The 17500-nt window shown below is 46.0% G+C and overlaps 1 protein-coding gene across 1 annotated transcript in view; it reads right to left on the bottom strand.

The window, feature by feature from the left end:
• Positions 1-17500, bottom strand: part of hcn4 (hyperpolarization activated cyclic nucleotide-gated potassium channel 4) — a 163496-nt gene that overhangs the window by 61738 nt on the left and 84258 nt on the right. Inside the window, exon 4 of the mRNA XM_063188289.1 lies at positions 16232-16450. Within this exon, the coding sequence (XP_063044359.1) occupies positions 16232-16450 (219 nt within the window). The remainder of the gene's footprint in view (positions 1-16231; positions 16451-17500) is intronic.

The following is a 17500-nucleotide window of genomic DNA, read 5'->3' as shown; positions in this document are numbered from 1 at the left end:
TAATGAGAGAGGGAAGTGAAGTGAGGAAAAGGAATATAGGGAGGCAAGATTGGTGATGAGGGTCAGAGGAAGAGTCAGGTCTATAATCACATGAGACACAAGGAGAGGGGGGAGAAATAGAAAGAGAGATGGAAAGAGAGAGAGGGGGGTGGGGCAGAATGAAAAAGAGGCAAAGTGAAAGAGAGAGGATGAATGTATACAATATAGTAGACAAAGACGATGGAATAAGGCAGGAAAAAGCAGAGGGGGGAGAAACGGAGTGATGATCATAATAAGTGAGTGCATGAGAGAGGGAGGAGAGGGAGAGGAGGAGGAAAGGAGAAGAAAAGATAAAAAAGAGAAATTGAGGAAACAGGACAGGGTGGGTTATCCGCAGTTCAAGGAGAAACAAGAAAAGGAAAGATACAGACAGAGATAGATAGAGGGTGAGGGAAGAGAGAAAGCGAGAGAGAGAGAGATGATGATGAGAAAAGAGAAAAGTGGAGATGGAGAAAGAGACAAAGAAAGAAAGAGAGAAAGAGAGAAAGGAAGGAAGAGGCAAGATGAGAGGAAGGGAGGAAAAGATGTGAGGAGGTGAAGAGAGAGTGAGAAGGGGGGATGCACAGATAAAAAGGTGGAAAAACAACAAAAGACAATGAGAGTCTGGGGAAGGGGAAGGAAGGGGAAGTGGAGGTAAATCTATCTGGTTAGGTAAGTGTGTGTGTGTGTGTGTGTGTGCGTGCGCGCGTGCGTGCGTGCGTGCGTGCGTGCGTGCGTGTGTGCGTGCGTGCGTGTGTTTGTGTGTGCTTCTTTTTGGGGATTTGGGGGCTCCTGAAGACGGCTCTTGTTCGGGCTTTGTAAGGACAGACTGCAACAGCACCTGAGCTTACTCTGACCTCCAGCAAACCTCCAAATTAGGCGCTGAAAACAAAAACACTATGATAACAACAGAACAAACAATCTCCCACACCCCCACAGGCTTGTCCTGCACTCACAGAGAAGTATTCTTGACTGCACCAAAGATTTTCAATATGGAAACCAACACGTCACCAATGCAGCAAGGTGGGATCAATTCTGGTCTCCTCAATGGGTGTGATTTTTAAAAAATATTCCCCACTGAACTCCTTTTGTTCTGAACCCCTGTTGGTCTCTCCTAAAGGGTCATGGCAGCTCATAGACATACAGTTGAGGACGATATTATTTGCCCCCCTCCTGAAATTCGACATTTCTCTTGATTTCTCAGTAAGAATGACCATTATTAACCGTTTCTGTTATTCTGGAAACAAATACACTGATGGAGATAATGTTCAATGAGTTGAATTTGGATTTTTCTATTGTTACGATGAGTTTAAACAAAAAAGGGCAAAAATGACAAGGACAAAATTATTAGCCCCCTGATCATTAATAGTCAATATGGCGCCATTTATGAACCAAAACTGACAACAGGCTCTGATAAGTTGCTACCTAGGTTGGCACATGCCCCACTAGGGATTTTGGCCCATTTCTTCACTGCAAAGTGTTCTAGCTGGTCCAAATCGCATGGATGCTGAGCATAGACATTAACCACAGACTCTCGGTGGGATTGAGGACTGGACTATGAGCGGGTGATTCCAATATCATGGTTTTAGTGTCCTTGAAGAACCTCTGAACTAATCTAAATGTATGCTTTGGGTTACAATGTTATTGGAAGACCCAGAAATCCAGATTCAGACCCAGACTCCCTGTGTCTGAGGCTGAATAACAGACTAAACTTGATGCCCTTCCACTATGTGCAACTGTGGAAACTGCTTAGCCTCATTAGACCAAAGAAGCATTGGACACCTACCTAGATGATTGCTATTGACCTGGCCTCACCTGGAGGTGTTTTCCCCCCCAAGAAAGACAGTTGTTAGGGCTTGTCATCATATTGGGCTTTGGGGCCATCATCACAGAAGAATCCCTTTACTAAAGGCAGTGCATATCAGAGTGTTATTGAGCTTTGCCTGTGAACATTTGTAAGTCAAAAATGAGTTTTGAACGTCTCTGCTTTCATCTGATGATATTCAATTGCACCTGCTTTGATGCATGAATTTTGCCTCTGTCAGGTGAAGAAAGGGATAGGCCTTGAATCGTTATAAGATGGTTTCCACAATTAAACATGGTGGTGGATGCATCATTCTGTGGCAGCCTCAGCCACAGGAAACCTTGTTTGGGTGTACGGCACCATAAAAACTGAAAATTATGACTATATGCTCATAGAGGGAGCTAAGATCTTCACTGGATCTTTCAATAAGATAATAACCCAAAACTTGCATCCAAAATAGTTCAAATGTTCTTCAAGGATACTAAAACCATGGTCATGGAGTGGTTCAGACCTCAATCCTTTAGATAGTATTTGAAGAGTGCTGAAAATGAATGTCCCTCCTCAACATCCATGCAATTTGGACCAGCTTAACTATTTGCAATGAAAAAAATGGGCCAAAATTCCTGGTAGGACATGTGCCAACATAGTTAACAACTAATCAAAGTGCCTGGTGTCAATTTTTGTTCATAAATGGCACTGTATTGACTATTAATGATAAGGGGGCTAATAATTTTGTCCTTGACATTTTTACACTTTTTTGTTTAAACTCATTGTGAAAATGGAAAAGTCCAAATTTAACTTATTGGATACTATCTCCATGGTGTATTCGTTTCCAGAATAACACACATTTATTAATAATGATCATTCTCAATTATCAATGAAGAGATATGTCTAATTTCAGGAGGGGGGCTAATAATATCGTCCTCAACTGTACAGCTTTGAACCCTTATATCCTATTGATTCTAGGAGAAACTCTGAGGCACACTGAGGAAGGCAGAATGCCGAAATGCGTCTGTGTAATAATAAAAGAAATGTATGCATGAACTCCATCTTATCAATTATCTCTACTTCTTTGCTGACTATGCTACACTTCACTACACTTGGACATACGTGGACATACGTGGCTGGCTGTGGGTCATTGGGTAACACTTAATGTGATGCTGGTTATGTATGACATAACAGAGTCATAACGCAGTCATGTATGTGGCATAAATAATATGTCAAAGTAACAAACATGTGACTTTCGTGAAATGTGAAATTCGGTTATGGTAAAGACAGCCCTAATAATGTCAACTTTTCATGACCATAAAACGTATATGTAATTGACATCACGTTTATGACTCGTCCATGACTGTCATGACACTGTTTTGACACAATTATGACACTGTTATGTTATATGTATGTATGACGCCGGCCTCAAGTTGAGTGTAACGGAACATTGTATATTGGAGACCACCTTGGCCTAGTTGAAGTGTCCTTGCACAAGACATAGACCCCATTACCTGTCCTGGTGTGCGTGACTGACACCCTACTGTACATGGCAGTGTGCGCAGTTGATGTGTGAATGTGTGGATGTACTTTCAACATGAAATATCTTGGCACGCATGGGAATTATTTGCATTACATATAGACCATTTAACATTGGCGTTATGTTGGGCCTGCTCTATGGTAGTGGTAGCTGCATTACGTAAAAGCCTCACCCCTACAATTTTCTTCCCCATATGTTCACTCACACTTCAGAGGCCAATCACGCTTGACTCAAGATGGCACCATAAAACACACACACACACACACGCACACACACACGCACACACGCACGCACACACACACACACACACACACACACACACACACACACACACACACACACACACACACACACACACACACACACACACACGCACACACACACACACACACACACACAAAATGAAAGTCCTGGGGGAAGTAGTGGCCTCCCTTCACACTCAACCCATCTGCCACATATATAAACAAACATACCGGAGAGGTCAGCTGCCCCTGCCACTCGAGGCCCTCTGATATACCCACTCACAGTAGAGCAGAGCGGGCTGCTATTCATCCAGCGCATAGGGAGGCCCCTTGGAAGTGTTTTCAGGCTCCCAGGGAAACTGACAGTGGGGGCAGACAAAGGGGTCAGCTGTGCCGGACCCAGGGAAAGAGGGGTACTCCAATCCTGGGTCTTAATTTCAATATTGTATGTATTCGGTGGGGGGGGGACACCTTTTGGATGACTTTGTCCCAGGGCCAGCTAAAGCTGTCAGTGGCTCTGCAGACAGCTCTCCTCTCGCTTTGACATGCCTCCAGTGCACAGGGAAGAACTGGGGGGGTTTCTCGGGCATTTGGAATGTGCGTTCAGGCATTTCTCCTTGCTCGACTTGTCATGCATACAGTGCTCCGCGACTCTAAAGACTGCCATTCTACACGGTTACTGATCAACTATGCTAAGTTAGCCGACTTACTCAGGGAACAGCTCCTCCATGACTGTGGATGTGGTGGTCGTCGAGGGTTACTGAGTGATGCGGTGTATTGGATGGAGTGGCATGGAGGAAGGTGAGGGCTGTTTGGCCAATTGAAGTGCTGCTGTTCAGGCATCTCCCTCTCTCTCTCTGTTTCTCTCTCTTTTTCTCTCTCTCTCATCTCAGCTCTTCGTGCTGTTGTCTCCTAGACTTCCTTGTTCTCCGTCGGAGCTAATTTAAGCCCTGCTCTCCCTCGCTCGCCCGTTCACTCGCTTCTGACAGCCAGCTCTTTATCACGCCGCGCCACATTGTAATAGAATTCTCTATTCACAGCAGATTACACTCGGGCTTTCTGATGATAATTTCCCCCCTCGTCTTTGTGCGCGCTGCAAACATTTCCCCTTCTCTTCCCTTTTTTTGTGCCCCCTCTTTAGACTTCCTTTTTCTTTCTTTCCATCTTTTTTTCCCTCACTCTGTCTTTTTTCCCCTTCTTGTTCTTCAGAGGAGCTGGCAGTGGCGTCATCTTTCTGAACTTTCCTCATAGATGCTCTTGTCTCGTGGGACAGTGTGTGTGTGTGTGTGTGTGTGTGTGTGTGTGTGTGTGTGTGTGTGTGTGTGTGTGTGTGTGAGTGTGTGTGTGTGTGTGAAGGGGTAGTAGTTCATACCCATTTATTTTCGGCTGATTTAAACAGTCACCTGCATGTCACCGATGCATTGTCACTGTGCCATAGTAGCAGATGGGGTTTCTCCTCCTCTTTTATGAATTCTCCTTCTCTATCTCTCTCTCTCTCTCTCTCTCTCTCTCTCTCTCTCTCTCTCTCTCTCTCTCTCTCTCTCTCTCTCTCTCACACACACACACACTCACTCACTCTCATATGCTACTCTTTTATCCCCTCTCATTTTTTAATAGCTCTCTCTTTCATACTCATCAGAATCTTCTCTCTCGCTCTCTTTCTTTTCTGAACCAGTCTACCCAGTGTATTTCATCCTCGTTCACTTTTCTTTTCTCTTCTGGCTATCTGTATCCCTCTCTTCCCACTGCTCTCCGTCCATAGGGTCCTTGCCCCTGCCTGTCCAGATGTTGCACACACATGCTCATGATGGAAGTGGCCATCGCAACCTAATTAGTCTTACTAATTAACAAAAGTGAACGCTTCCGATGAGTATGTGTGTGTGTGTGTGTGTGTTTGTGTGTGTGTGTGTGTGTGTGTGTGTGTGTGTGTGTGTGTGTGTGTGTGTGTGTGTGTGTGTGTGTGTGTGCGTGCATGCGTGCACACGAGAGAAGGAGAGAGTGAGAGAGTGACTTCCCTTTATTCCATAAGCATGCTGGTGCTTTGTGAGCGTGTGCTTCATCACAGGGAATCCAAGCATGTCTTATATCCATATGTCTCTGTGTGGGTGTGTAAGTGCTTGTCCATGTATCTACCAATATATGTGCTTGTGCCTTTATGTGCATGTATGTGTGGGGAAATGTACTGTAAGTGTGTGTGCCGGACCCATGTCTGTGCTGTGCATGTGTGCAAGTGTGTGTGTGTGTGTGTTTGTGTGTGTGTGTGTGTGTGCGTGTGTGTGTGTGTGTGTCAGGGCTTGACACTGGCACCTGCCAACCAGCCAAATGCTGGTAAAAGTTGGCTGTGGCTGGTAACAATTTCAGTGTCACTAGCCAATTTGGCAGGTAGCTTGTTCCATGGTGCGACATATCAGAATAGGGTATATTTTGCACTTTTCCCCTTGTGTATCAATTGTTTTGTAATTAAGTTCAAGAAAAAGCACAGTTACTCAGTTTCTATTTGTTTTATTTCCATGTAGATAAACATGCACTTGCTTTCTTGCTTTAAGCCTCTCATCTTCTGAGCTTAGATGTACAGCGTCATGATTGTTTTCTAAAACCAAATTGGTGGCTAGTAGACTAGCTGGATGGCTAGTGACTCGGGAAAGCCACTAGCCACAGTGGCCGGCAAGTGAAAACGTTAATGTCAAGCCCTGGTCTGTGTGTGTGTATGCGCGCACATGTGCGCAAGTGTCTGTGTATATGTGTGGTACTTTCCCCTGGCCTTAAACTCTCTCATCTCCACCCACCTACGACAACAAAAAGCCCTCCCTCCTGAACACAGCACAGCTCAACTCCAATACCTAACCTAGCGTCCATCTGGAGGTGAAAGAGCCTTACAGAGCCCCTTAAGCAATGATTGCGAACGCCAAATCACCCACCGTCACAGGAAAACAACAACAGTAGCAGCGGCGGTAGAAGGAAGCAACAAAATCCCCCCCGCTCTCCAGTGGAAAAATGCTGGCTTTGGGAGCAAGATGGCCACCAGCCTGACTCAGATGTTGAGTTATCCTGAGAAAAGAGCAGGCAAGACAACTGTCAGTAGGTGTGTGTGTGATTAAGAATCCTGCTGTTTTATCTGTTACTGTGTGTGTGTGTGCGCGCGCGCGTGCGTGCGTGCGTTTGTGTGCTTGTAGTGCGTGTTCTTGTTTTTGGAAGGGGTATTATGTGGTCAGCTTGTGACATTTTAGCGGCTGTGTCCTCTCTCTCTCTCTCTGTCTGTCTGTGAGTCAGGTCCCGGGAGGGGAGACAGATGTGGCGCTCTAGTCCACCGCAGCCTTGGCGCTAACGCGGGCAGCTAACGGGGGCAGCTAACGCGGGCCGCTAAGACAAGCGGACCAGTGGGCCAGGCCTCCATGTCCCCACTCTGGAGGATTAGCGGCAACATTAACCTGCCATTTGGATGGGCACACACACACACACACACACACACACACATGCACACACACACAAACCACACATAGATCTGTGCACACGCACACACACACACACACACACACACACACACACACACACACACACACACACACACACACACACACACACACACACACAAAAACACACACTCACACACATCCACAGACGTAAAGTGGGTTCAACAACTGTCTGTATTAACTTGCCATTTCGGTGATCACGCACATGCACAAACACACACCTTCACACATGTGTACGTACGCAGGCACGCACACACACACAAATACAGAGATCTATGCACACACAAACCCAGTGGCACACACACACACAGTGGCAGTTCAACAACTGTCTTTTTTAATCTGCCCTTTGAGTAATCACACACACACACACACACACATACACACACACACACACACACACACACACACACACACACACACACACACACACACACACACACACACACACACACACACACACACACACACACACACACACACACACACACAGAGTGAGAGACAAAGTATGGCCATTAGGAAACAGGGACAGACACACTCACACAGACAGAGAGAGGGAGAGAGAGAGGGACAGAGAGAGGGAGAAAGGGAGAGGGTTGAGCTAAGGCCATGACCGTCCAAATGTAGGTCCCCTACATAAGAGCAGATAGCCTGGCACAAATAGTGGGTCTATCAGCAAAAAAAACAAGATAGAGTACACACACACACACACACACACACACACACACACACACACACACACACACACACACACACACACACACACACACACACACACACACACACACACACACACACACACACACACATTGGGTAGAGGATAAGGAGGAAGAAGTGGAACCAGAGGCAGTTGTATTATGATGCAGCAGCATAACGACTAGTGCTCAGAAACGGCAGAGATAAGAAAAAGAACAAGTGTGGGAACATGAGTTTGTGTGTATGTGTGTGCAGGAATATTTAGAAGCGTATGCAAACGTGTCCATGTCTGTGTACGTGTGTGTATGTGTGTGTGTGTGTGTGCCATGTATGCGTGTCTGAGCATTCAAGAGAAAACGAGAATAAGAGATATGAGGACCTGAAAGAAGTGTGTTAAGTTTTAAGTGAGAAAGCTGGTTGCTCAGTGAGTGCCGAGCTATAGATAGTCAGCGAGAAGCTTAACAAGGCTTAGTGTTCATACGAGCCCAGAGAGAAAAAAAACAGAGAGAGCAAGATGAGGCGAGAGGATGAGAGAGCGAGAGGAAGAGAATGCATAAAAGGAATCGAGGAAGGAATAAGTAAAGCGAGAGACAGAGCCGGAGGAAGGAGAGAGAGAGAGAGAGAAAGAGGGAGAAGGCGGGTAAGCGAAAGAGAGAGAGAGTGTGCTTAGCGCGAGCGTTAATCGGCGGGCGGACACATTCAAAGAGAAATGGAAACCCCACGTCCTTAAAAATTAATAGCAATTTACAGTGCTAATGGCCCAGCGCTTCCAGACTGGAGATGGCCCTGGGCTTCCAGGGAAACGAATGGCACACTTCATAGGCCTCTGCGCCACGGGACACGGAGGCACCGCTTCCAAATACAAACATTGCACCCACACACCTCTCTCCCTCACCGTCAGCATCTGAGATAGATTGGGTGTGCTCACACACACTCAGACACACACACAGTACGTATACAGTACACAGACACAACACACACACACACACACACACACACACACACACACACACACACACACACACACACACACACACACACACACACACACACACACACACACACATTCAGTACACATTCAAATGTATCCACACACATGCGCCCAAATGTATGACAATAATGGGGTGTTAATGGCGTGCTTACTGATCCCCATCTCCCATGGCTTGCCCCCCTTATCCCCATTCTGCATGTCCACGCACACACACACACACACACTCAAACATACACACTAGGGCTGTAACGATACACTCAACTCATGATTCGGTCGCTATCACGATTTTTGACCTACGGTTCGATACACCCCACGATTTCCCATTTGCTAAAATTATAAATTAAGTAGGAGTAAGTACAATATGTTACATGAGGCCACTAACGATGTAAAACAGTTAAAATGTAATAATGATGATGATTTGAAGCTTGGAAGACTATCACTTAATATCATGTGGCTGTTTGTTTTCTGGCCTGATTTGGGTAACAAAAGTTTGAAAGGGCATATCAAAATAGTGTGTCCTTGTATCGCGATACAGTATCGTGACTGTGTATCACGATTTCTCGGTTCGATATAATATCGTTACAGCTCAAATACACACACACACACACACACACACACACACACACACACACACACACACACACACACACACACACACACACACACACACACACACACACACACACACACACACACACACACACACACGGCACAGCATTATCCATTTTGGACAAGAGGCGTGTCATGTAGGGCCCTATGATTTCCGCGATACGGAAAACACGGACGGAATCACGGAATGTGGACATTAAAACGGAATTTGGTTATAAACGCGGAATTGCACGGAATTTGCTCATTTCTTGTGATAAAATTAAAAATCCATTATTTTCATCATCATTTATCAGTCTAAAAGACATTTCAAACACAAAATATGGCCACGATATCATATCTGGCCCATGCGAGGTGATGCGCAAAAGTTCTATGCAGATCCATGATCCATGTCAGCGCATGTTGACAGTGAACGCATCTCTCTCCCAAGCGGCGTTTCCGACTGTCTCCCGCGTCCTAACACTGGCCGTCAGAGCATTGAAGAAATCTTAAAACTCAAATGTTGCCTAGTAGAACAGGTCAGGCATAAGCACGTTGTCCTGACCGTCTGTTACCAAGACTATGCGATGCGACACAGAAAGGACGGGCGGCTCTCCACTGCACTTTAATAAACAATGGAATCATCCGATGCGAGGCACGAGTTTGGAGTTTGTTACAACAGACGTGACCACTGTCAAATAAAAACTGAACAGGCAATGATTTGATCATGTCTTGTTAACTTTGTTGGCCACGAAGCATAGTGACCAAAAGTTAGCAGCAACTTTGAAAAAGGGTCAAGTCATCATCAGAAGAAAACGGCCGTCTTGTAAAACATGTGTTTGTGTGAAACGGTAAACGATAGGGTCTTTGCGAGGCTATTTAATGCCTACATATAACGTGACCAAAAATGTCTCTAACGTAGCTGCACGTTGCAATATTAATAGCCAAACTTATTTGAGAAAACCTGATGCAGCCCGAGTCCAACTTGAATGCATCAGAAGTGAATTCGCCTTCTAGTTGGGTGCGTCACGTGTATATAATAGAATATATGCGCATGTACATTTCAGCTACCGTATTACCTGGAATATTTTTGAGGGCTGATATTACAAAAAACTAGTAGGTAATTTTACTTTTCTTTTCTCTACCTACCATTCAACAATGAGTGATTGGCTCTGTCCACCCACCAGTTTGAACTAAATAACTAAGAAATAAGATTTGTGGTTGTGAAAGGGGAAAATAAGGGATAAATCCGATTTGGCAAAAAATAAATCCGAAAAAACTGAATTTGAGGAAAAAAAAACTGAATTTGAGAAAATTTAAAACGGATTTCATAGGGCCCTAGTCATGCCTTCTACAGCTGCCAGGTGGACCCGATTGACCAAAGTGGGGGAAATTGATTGAAATATTTGTCTGCGATGTCAAGGACAAATCTTGCGAACAGTCCTTTCTGTAGCTGGTAGACCTGTTATCCTCAATTCCTACCTGGCAGTGGCGGCTGGTAGTCTGTCAAACAGGGGAGGCTGTTCAATTACAATATGTCCAGAACGCCAAAAAAAAAAGGGGGGGTCAATTTTGACACACATCTTACATTGGTCCTGAGCCACGGCCTCACACACTAAAGGACTCTTGTTGAAACAAATTTGTTAATCATTAATCATTATCCCCCTTGTAGCCTATTCATAGGGAAATGTTTTTTATTATTATTATTATTATTATCATCATTAGGCCTACCTCCGCCACATAATGATGTGATTGAGTTTGCCTTTGTTGTCTTTGTTCATTACTGGGTGCACGGCTTAACTTACCAATAGAGGTCGCAAAATCTTTAATTATTTACCAGACATTGCCAACACAGTAGGAAACAAGGAGGACTCGCCACTCACGGGACTTGGCAGTTAACCAGTTGATCAGACACCACGAAAGCTCAAAAGAAACGGTTGTTCTTCCCTACCTTTTTCACCAAGTCAATATTAGGCAGTGCTCTGCCCTGCTCCTTGATATTCATTTTCTCCTCATAAGGACGACTGGAATTCGCCAGAATTTAATCCACAATGCTTGGCATTTTGCATAGCTCTCTAACTTTCTTGCAAGCTAGCCCTAACGAAAATTAGGCAACCTCAACTTTTGAATTGGGAGATTAAAAAGGATAAGGACGTGCCACTATTAAGACTTTATTCGCAACACTAGGTTTACAAGAATATGTACACAAAACTGCAGTACACCGCAATGAATAGCTTCCCCACTGGTTACCACGACGAAACTTCTCAGTCAAATTAATAACATATCCGCATTTCGAAATGAAATCAACTACTGTAGCCTACTGACACAGGGTTCACCCAATCACAAGTCGGAGCTCCGGTCTCCGGTCCCTCCCCCCTCCTCTCTCTTCTCCATTCACTCCCAGTGAGGCTCAGTCTCAAAATCAAAAAATTTCACGGCAATAGCCAATGACCGTTTAGCATTTTGCCATTGAAAAACCGTACAATCCCACATGCCATTGAAGTCCATTGAGACTCGACTCGCTTGCGTTGTCATGAGCGGAAAAAAACTCGTGCGAGCCTCGGGATCTTATTACAGATTGGTTTCATCTCTAAGTTGAGCACATGCATTTTCTATGGAGCTGGATCTGAAATAGCAATGTTATGAAGTCGTGTAAAGCATTAGTTTACATACTATTCTCTGTGATTTTGGACAGGAGGCGGCGCCTCTGCTACCTGGGAATTATGATGGTGTCTATGTTGCGAAATTTGCCTTCCATGGGGGGCCTTTAGCGACCTGTAGCCTGGGCCCCCCAGACCATCTTACAGTAATCCAGTCCTGGGTACATGGGCTGGTGCCTGGGGCCTGGGGGAAGGCAGGCAGCAGGATGTGGAGCTAGGGGAGACTGGGTAAAGCAGTCAGGTAGGTGTGGGGATGTGGTAGCATAACGAGTAGTGTGTGTGTGTGTGTGTGTGTGTGTGTGTGTGTGTGTGTGTGTGTGTGTGTGTGTGTGTGTGTGTGTGTGTGTGTGTGAGTGTGTGTGTGTGTGTGTGTGTGTGTGTGTGTGTGTGTGTGTGTGTGTGTGTGTGTGTGGCAGGCAGGCAGGCAGTTAGGTGTGGGGATGCGGAACCTGGAAATGCAGGCAGACAGGCAAGCAGCGGTGGGATAAGGGGTAGGGATGGGGATGGGGATGGAGATGGGAGTGGAGGGAACTGGAAAAGCAGGACAGCAGACAGACGACAGGAGAGGAGAAGCAAGACCAGACGAGGGCAGGCACAAGACCAGAGAAAGACACTGAAATAAAGAGAGAAGGATGAAAATGAGGCAGAAAAGATGAAAGTAGGGGAAGTGTAGAAGATAAAAGGTAGCGACTGAGCGATAGAGTCAGAGAGAAAAAGAGAATGAAGGACAGGCAAAGAAGAAGAGACACACAAAAGCAGAGAGAAACTGAGAGAGAGAGAGAGAGAGAGAGAGAGAGAGAGAGAGAGAGAGAGAGAGAGAGAGAGAGAGAGAGAGAGAGAGAGAGAGAGAGAGAGAGAGAGAGAGAGAGAGAGAGAGAGAAAGAGAGACAGGAGTGAACAGAGGCTGTTGGAGACACATGAGAGGAGGGGCATGCTGAGACACGAAATGGACATGGGAAGATGAATGGAGGCAGAGAGGGTTCTGGGACTTTCATCTGAAACGAACAGTATTAGTCACACACATACATGTATGCATGCACAGACACAGACACAGACACAGACACAGACACAGACACACACACACACACACACACACACACACATTGATATACACAAATGCACACAAACACACACACGCGTGCGCACACACATTCAAACAGTGTGTGTCACACAGACACATAGACAGACAAACACAAAGACAAACAGACAGACAAACACACACACACACACACACACACACACACACACACACACACACACACACACACACACACACACACACACACACACACACACACACACACACACACACAGACAAATACAAATGACGCACGCAGAAACACACACACCAACTAAAACACACAAACACACGCACAAATACAACCTCAGGCGTCCCTGTTCCCCCTGAAACATTTAAATGTTGTTCTTTTTTATTAATAATTGAACAGCATGAGCATGCTGTTTGAGCAAACACAATTCATCCTCGGAATTTCCATGTTGTATATTCATGTTCAAAACACACACACGCACGCACACATACACACACACACACACACACACACATGCACACACACACGCACACACACGCACACACACTTTCTTGCTGTACTTTGTCATTCCCTGCACTTGTTGTGCTACCGCTGTTTGTACAAGTGTCTGATTCGATAATACACATACACACTGAGATTGTCTGTCTCTGAATTAGCTTGTCCCAGTTATCTTACAAACCCTGCCTTTCTCTCTCTCTCTCTCTCTCTCTCTCTCTCTCTCTCCCTCTAAGTCTCCTCTGTGTTTCTCTACATGAAAATATCCACGTGTCTGTCTACCTCCCTGTTTCAATTCAATTCAAAACTTCCTTCTTGGCATGACAAACGGTTGGACAGTTACATACCACGAAAGCAATTACTACATACAGTACGTAGACAACACAAATAGAGGACACAGACAAGACGTTCACTTACTCCTGTGAATGTCTTGCTACAATTTCTTTCTTATCCTTCATGTCATATTCTGTATTCCTTGTAGCTGAGCTAGAAAAACATGCCCAAACCACAAAAGCCTGGTTGGAACGCAGGCATTGACACTGTGTGTGTGTGTGTGTGTGTGTGTGTGTGTGTGTGTGTGTGTGTCTGTGTGCGTGCGCTTGTGTGTGCGTGCGCTTGTGTGTGTGTGTGTGTGTGTGTGTGTGTGTGTGTGTGTGTGTGTGTGTGCGTGCGCTTGTGTGTGCGTGCGCTTGTGTGTGTGCGTGCGTGCGTGCGTATGTGTGTGTGTGTGTGTGTGTGTGTGCACGCGCACTTGTGTGTGTATGTCTATGTGTGTGTGTGTGTGTGTGTGTGTGTGTGTGTGTGTGTGTGTGTGTGTGTGTGTGTGCGCACTTGTGTGTGTATGTCTATGTGTGTGTGTGTGTGTGTGTGTGTGTGTGTGTGTGTGTGTGTGTGTGTGTGTGTGTGTGTGTGTGTGTGTGTGTGTGTGTGTGTGTGTGTGTGTTTAAGAGAGGGGAGACAAATAGTAAGTCTTTACTAGCTATGAGTTGTTGCCAACCTCATTTCTCATCTCGGTGTAAAACTGGGGGAAGCAAGTCCCTCTGCTCCAGACTCTCCCCAAAGTGAGATGAGGACATCTGTGGTGTGTGTGTGTGTGTGTGTGTGTGTGTGTGTGTGTGTGTGTGTGTGTGTGTGTGTGTGTGTGTGTGTGTGTGTGTGTGTGTGTGTGTGTGTGTCTTTTTAAGGCTAGTGATTTGAGGTGAACCTACCTGGGGTAAGGCTCTAACCTAGATTTTTACTGTGAAAAAATAATCACACACATACGCACAAATACACCCACACTACACGCACGCACGCACGCAAACACACGCACGCACGCACGCACACACACACACACACGTACGCGCGCGCACGTGCACACAAACTGTTCTCTTTGTAGTCCTAATTTTTTTGTTTCTTTTTTGTTGTGCTTTCCCTCTCTCAATCTGTCTGACTGACTGACTGACTCTGTCTGACTTGCGACTGTGGTGTGTATGTGTGTATGTGTGTGCGTGTGCGTGTGAGAGTGAGCGCGTGCGTGTGTGCATATTTTTCTGGCACGTATTGTCTGTGGTGAGACAGTATTTTCCCAAGTCGTGCCTAAACTAAAACAGTCTGTCTCTCTGGGGACTTTTCTAAGGAGGAAAAGGGACGCCTTTGTTTTCCTCCCTTTCCTAACCAGCGCTCATCTGCATATTGAAATATGTTATTTCACCTCGGTTGAATAATTTTGAGCAGGAAAAAAAAAAAATGGAATAAATTATAAAAACTAGGCTCGTTTTTTTCCCTTTTTGCCCTTTCTAAACACACCTGTGACTCTTAAAGACACAAATGCACACACACACACACACACACACACACACACACACACACACACACACACACACACACACACACACACACACACACACACACACTGCTAACACAGAGATCCAAACATCCCAAAGCCAAACTCTCTTATCACTACATGCTCTTCCTCTCCTTCTGTACAGTTGTCTCTGAAGCCCATATTTCCTCCTTTTCCCATAAAAGTCCAGGAACTGCAAAGGGGTGGAGATTCGCCCCATAAACATGGCATGGCAGGTGGCCCCAAGGAGCATGCACATACTCTCTCTCTCTCTCTCTCTCTCTCTCTCTCTCTCTCTCTCTCTCCCTCTCTCTCTCTATCCCTCCCTCTCTCTCTCCTGCGTGCTCTCCCTCTCTCTCAACCTCCCCCTGGTACTGCCTGTGCAAGGAGTCGGGGGACTGAATGAGGGTGACTGCACGGCCCACCAACATGCCATAGCAGGTGGCACCCACCAACACACACACACGCACGCACGCACACATGCACGCACGCACGCACGCACGCACGCACGCACGCACGCACGCACGCACACACACACACACACCTTAATATCTTTGTGGGGCCCTCCAATTGATTTCCATTCATATTAACCCTAACAATAGCTAAAGAGGGCTAAACTATGCCCAAACCCAAAACAATCCCTAACCCTAACCTGTCAATGAGGAAATGGTTTTACCCTTTTACTTTTAACAGCAACAACAAAACTACCCCATCAACAGGGGTCAAAACATGTGGGGTCCAGGATGGTCCCACTTTGTTGGTGTGCTCCAATAACTGTGGTCTCACGAAGGTAGATTGGTGCAGCAGACACACACACACACACACACACATAACCGTACCCCCCTCTACTTCCACACACACACACACTCACCTTCTCCTGGTACTGCCTGCGCGAGGAGTCCAGGCTCTGTATGAGCGCGGTGGCGTGGCCCACAAACATGGCGTAGCAGGTGGCGCCCACGATCATGCTGAGGATGGTCAGCCAGACGTCCGTCATGCCCACCGGCGGGTACATGCCGTACCCGATACACAGCATGTGGCTCATTGCCTTGAACAGGGCATACGAGTACTGCTGCCCCCACGTGTTGTTCTGGAAATGGAGAGAGAAACAGAGACAGATATGAGAGGGAGAACAAGTTAGGTAGAGAGAGGAGAGAGATACAGCAAGGAAGAGAAGGACAGAGGTACATGGGGTACTCAAAGCAGATTCCCTGTGCACATCCACTGTCCAGGTGCTGGTGATGTGCAGTCAAAGTAATCCAAGGAAAAGGGGGATAATTCATGGCAGACTGATCTTCTTTGCTGGTGGTTTATTAGGTCAACAACGGGTGTTGCTGTTGCTTCAGTGTGCTGGGATTTATCCCCCTTTTACTTAGAGGTACACGGGGCTCATGGAGGGTGTATGTGCTCTGCTGAACCCACATGTTGTTCTAGGGGGAGAGAGGTCAGAGAGACAGACTAAGTCTACAAAAAACCGTTCGCCGAAAAAACATTCTAAAGCTGCAGAATCCCGCCTGGACTGAACAGACCAGAGACAGCAAAAGATGCAAAACATTGGACCTTGAAAGTTTGATCAGGGTTAGGGTTACCCTAGAGTGACCAGATGAAGCGCGCGTCTAGTAAAATGTAGACATTCCGTTGGCTGCCGCCGAACTGTGTCATAGCTTAAACTTCTCTTTTGATGCTTTTGACGCCTTCGACGCCATGCCACATCCGCCATTTTTGCTGCTTGCTCTTCCATACAAAGTCAATTACTTCTGCCACTTCCGATGCTTTTACTTCGGTCTGTCCGCACAATAAGAAGAGGGTGAGAGGAAGAGGAATAAAGAAGGGAGAGAGAAAGGGTGTATGAGTACTGCTGACGCCACATGTTGTTCTGAATGGGAAGAGAGAAAAGGGGAGGAGGGACACGATAGGAAGAGAGAAAAGAGAACGAGAAAGAAAGGAAGAGAAAGTGAGAGAGACAGTGGCCTTGTCTCGTGAACTTGAATAGCATGTACATGCAGAGCTGACCCCACAGAAGACGAGGGAAAAAGATAAACTGATACATGGAGCTCATAGACATGAAGAGGGCATATGAGTACAGCTGACCCCACATGTTCTGAAAAGAGAGAAACTGAAAGAAAGAAATGAGAAAGGG

Source organism: Engraulis encrasicolus, chromosome 22 (assembly GCF_034702125.1).
Source record: "Engraulis encrasicolus isolate BLACKSEA-1 chromosome 22, IST_EnEncr_1.0, whole genome shotgun sequence".
NCBI lineage: Eukaryota > Metazoa > Chordata > Actinopteri > Clupeiformes > Engraulidae > Engraulis > Engraulis encrasicolus.
The sequence above is the reverse complement of the archived record's forward strand: the minus strand, read 5'-3'. Positions and strand labels throughout refer to the sequence as shown.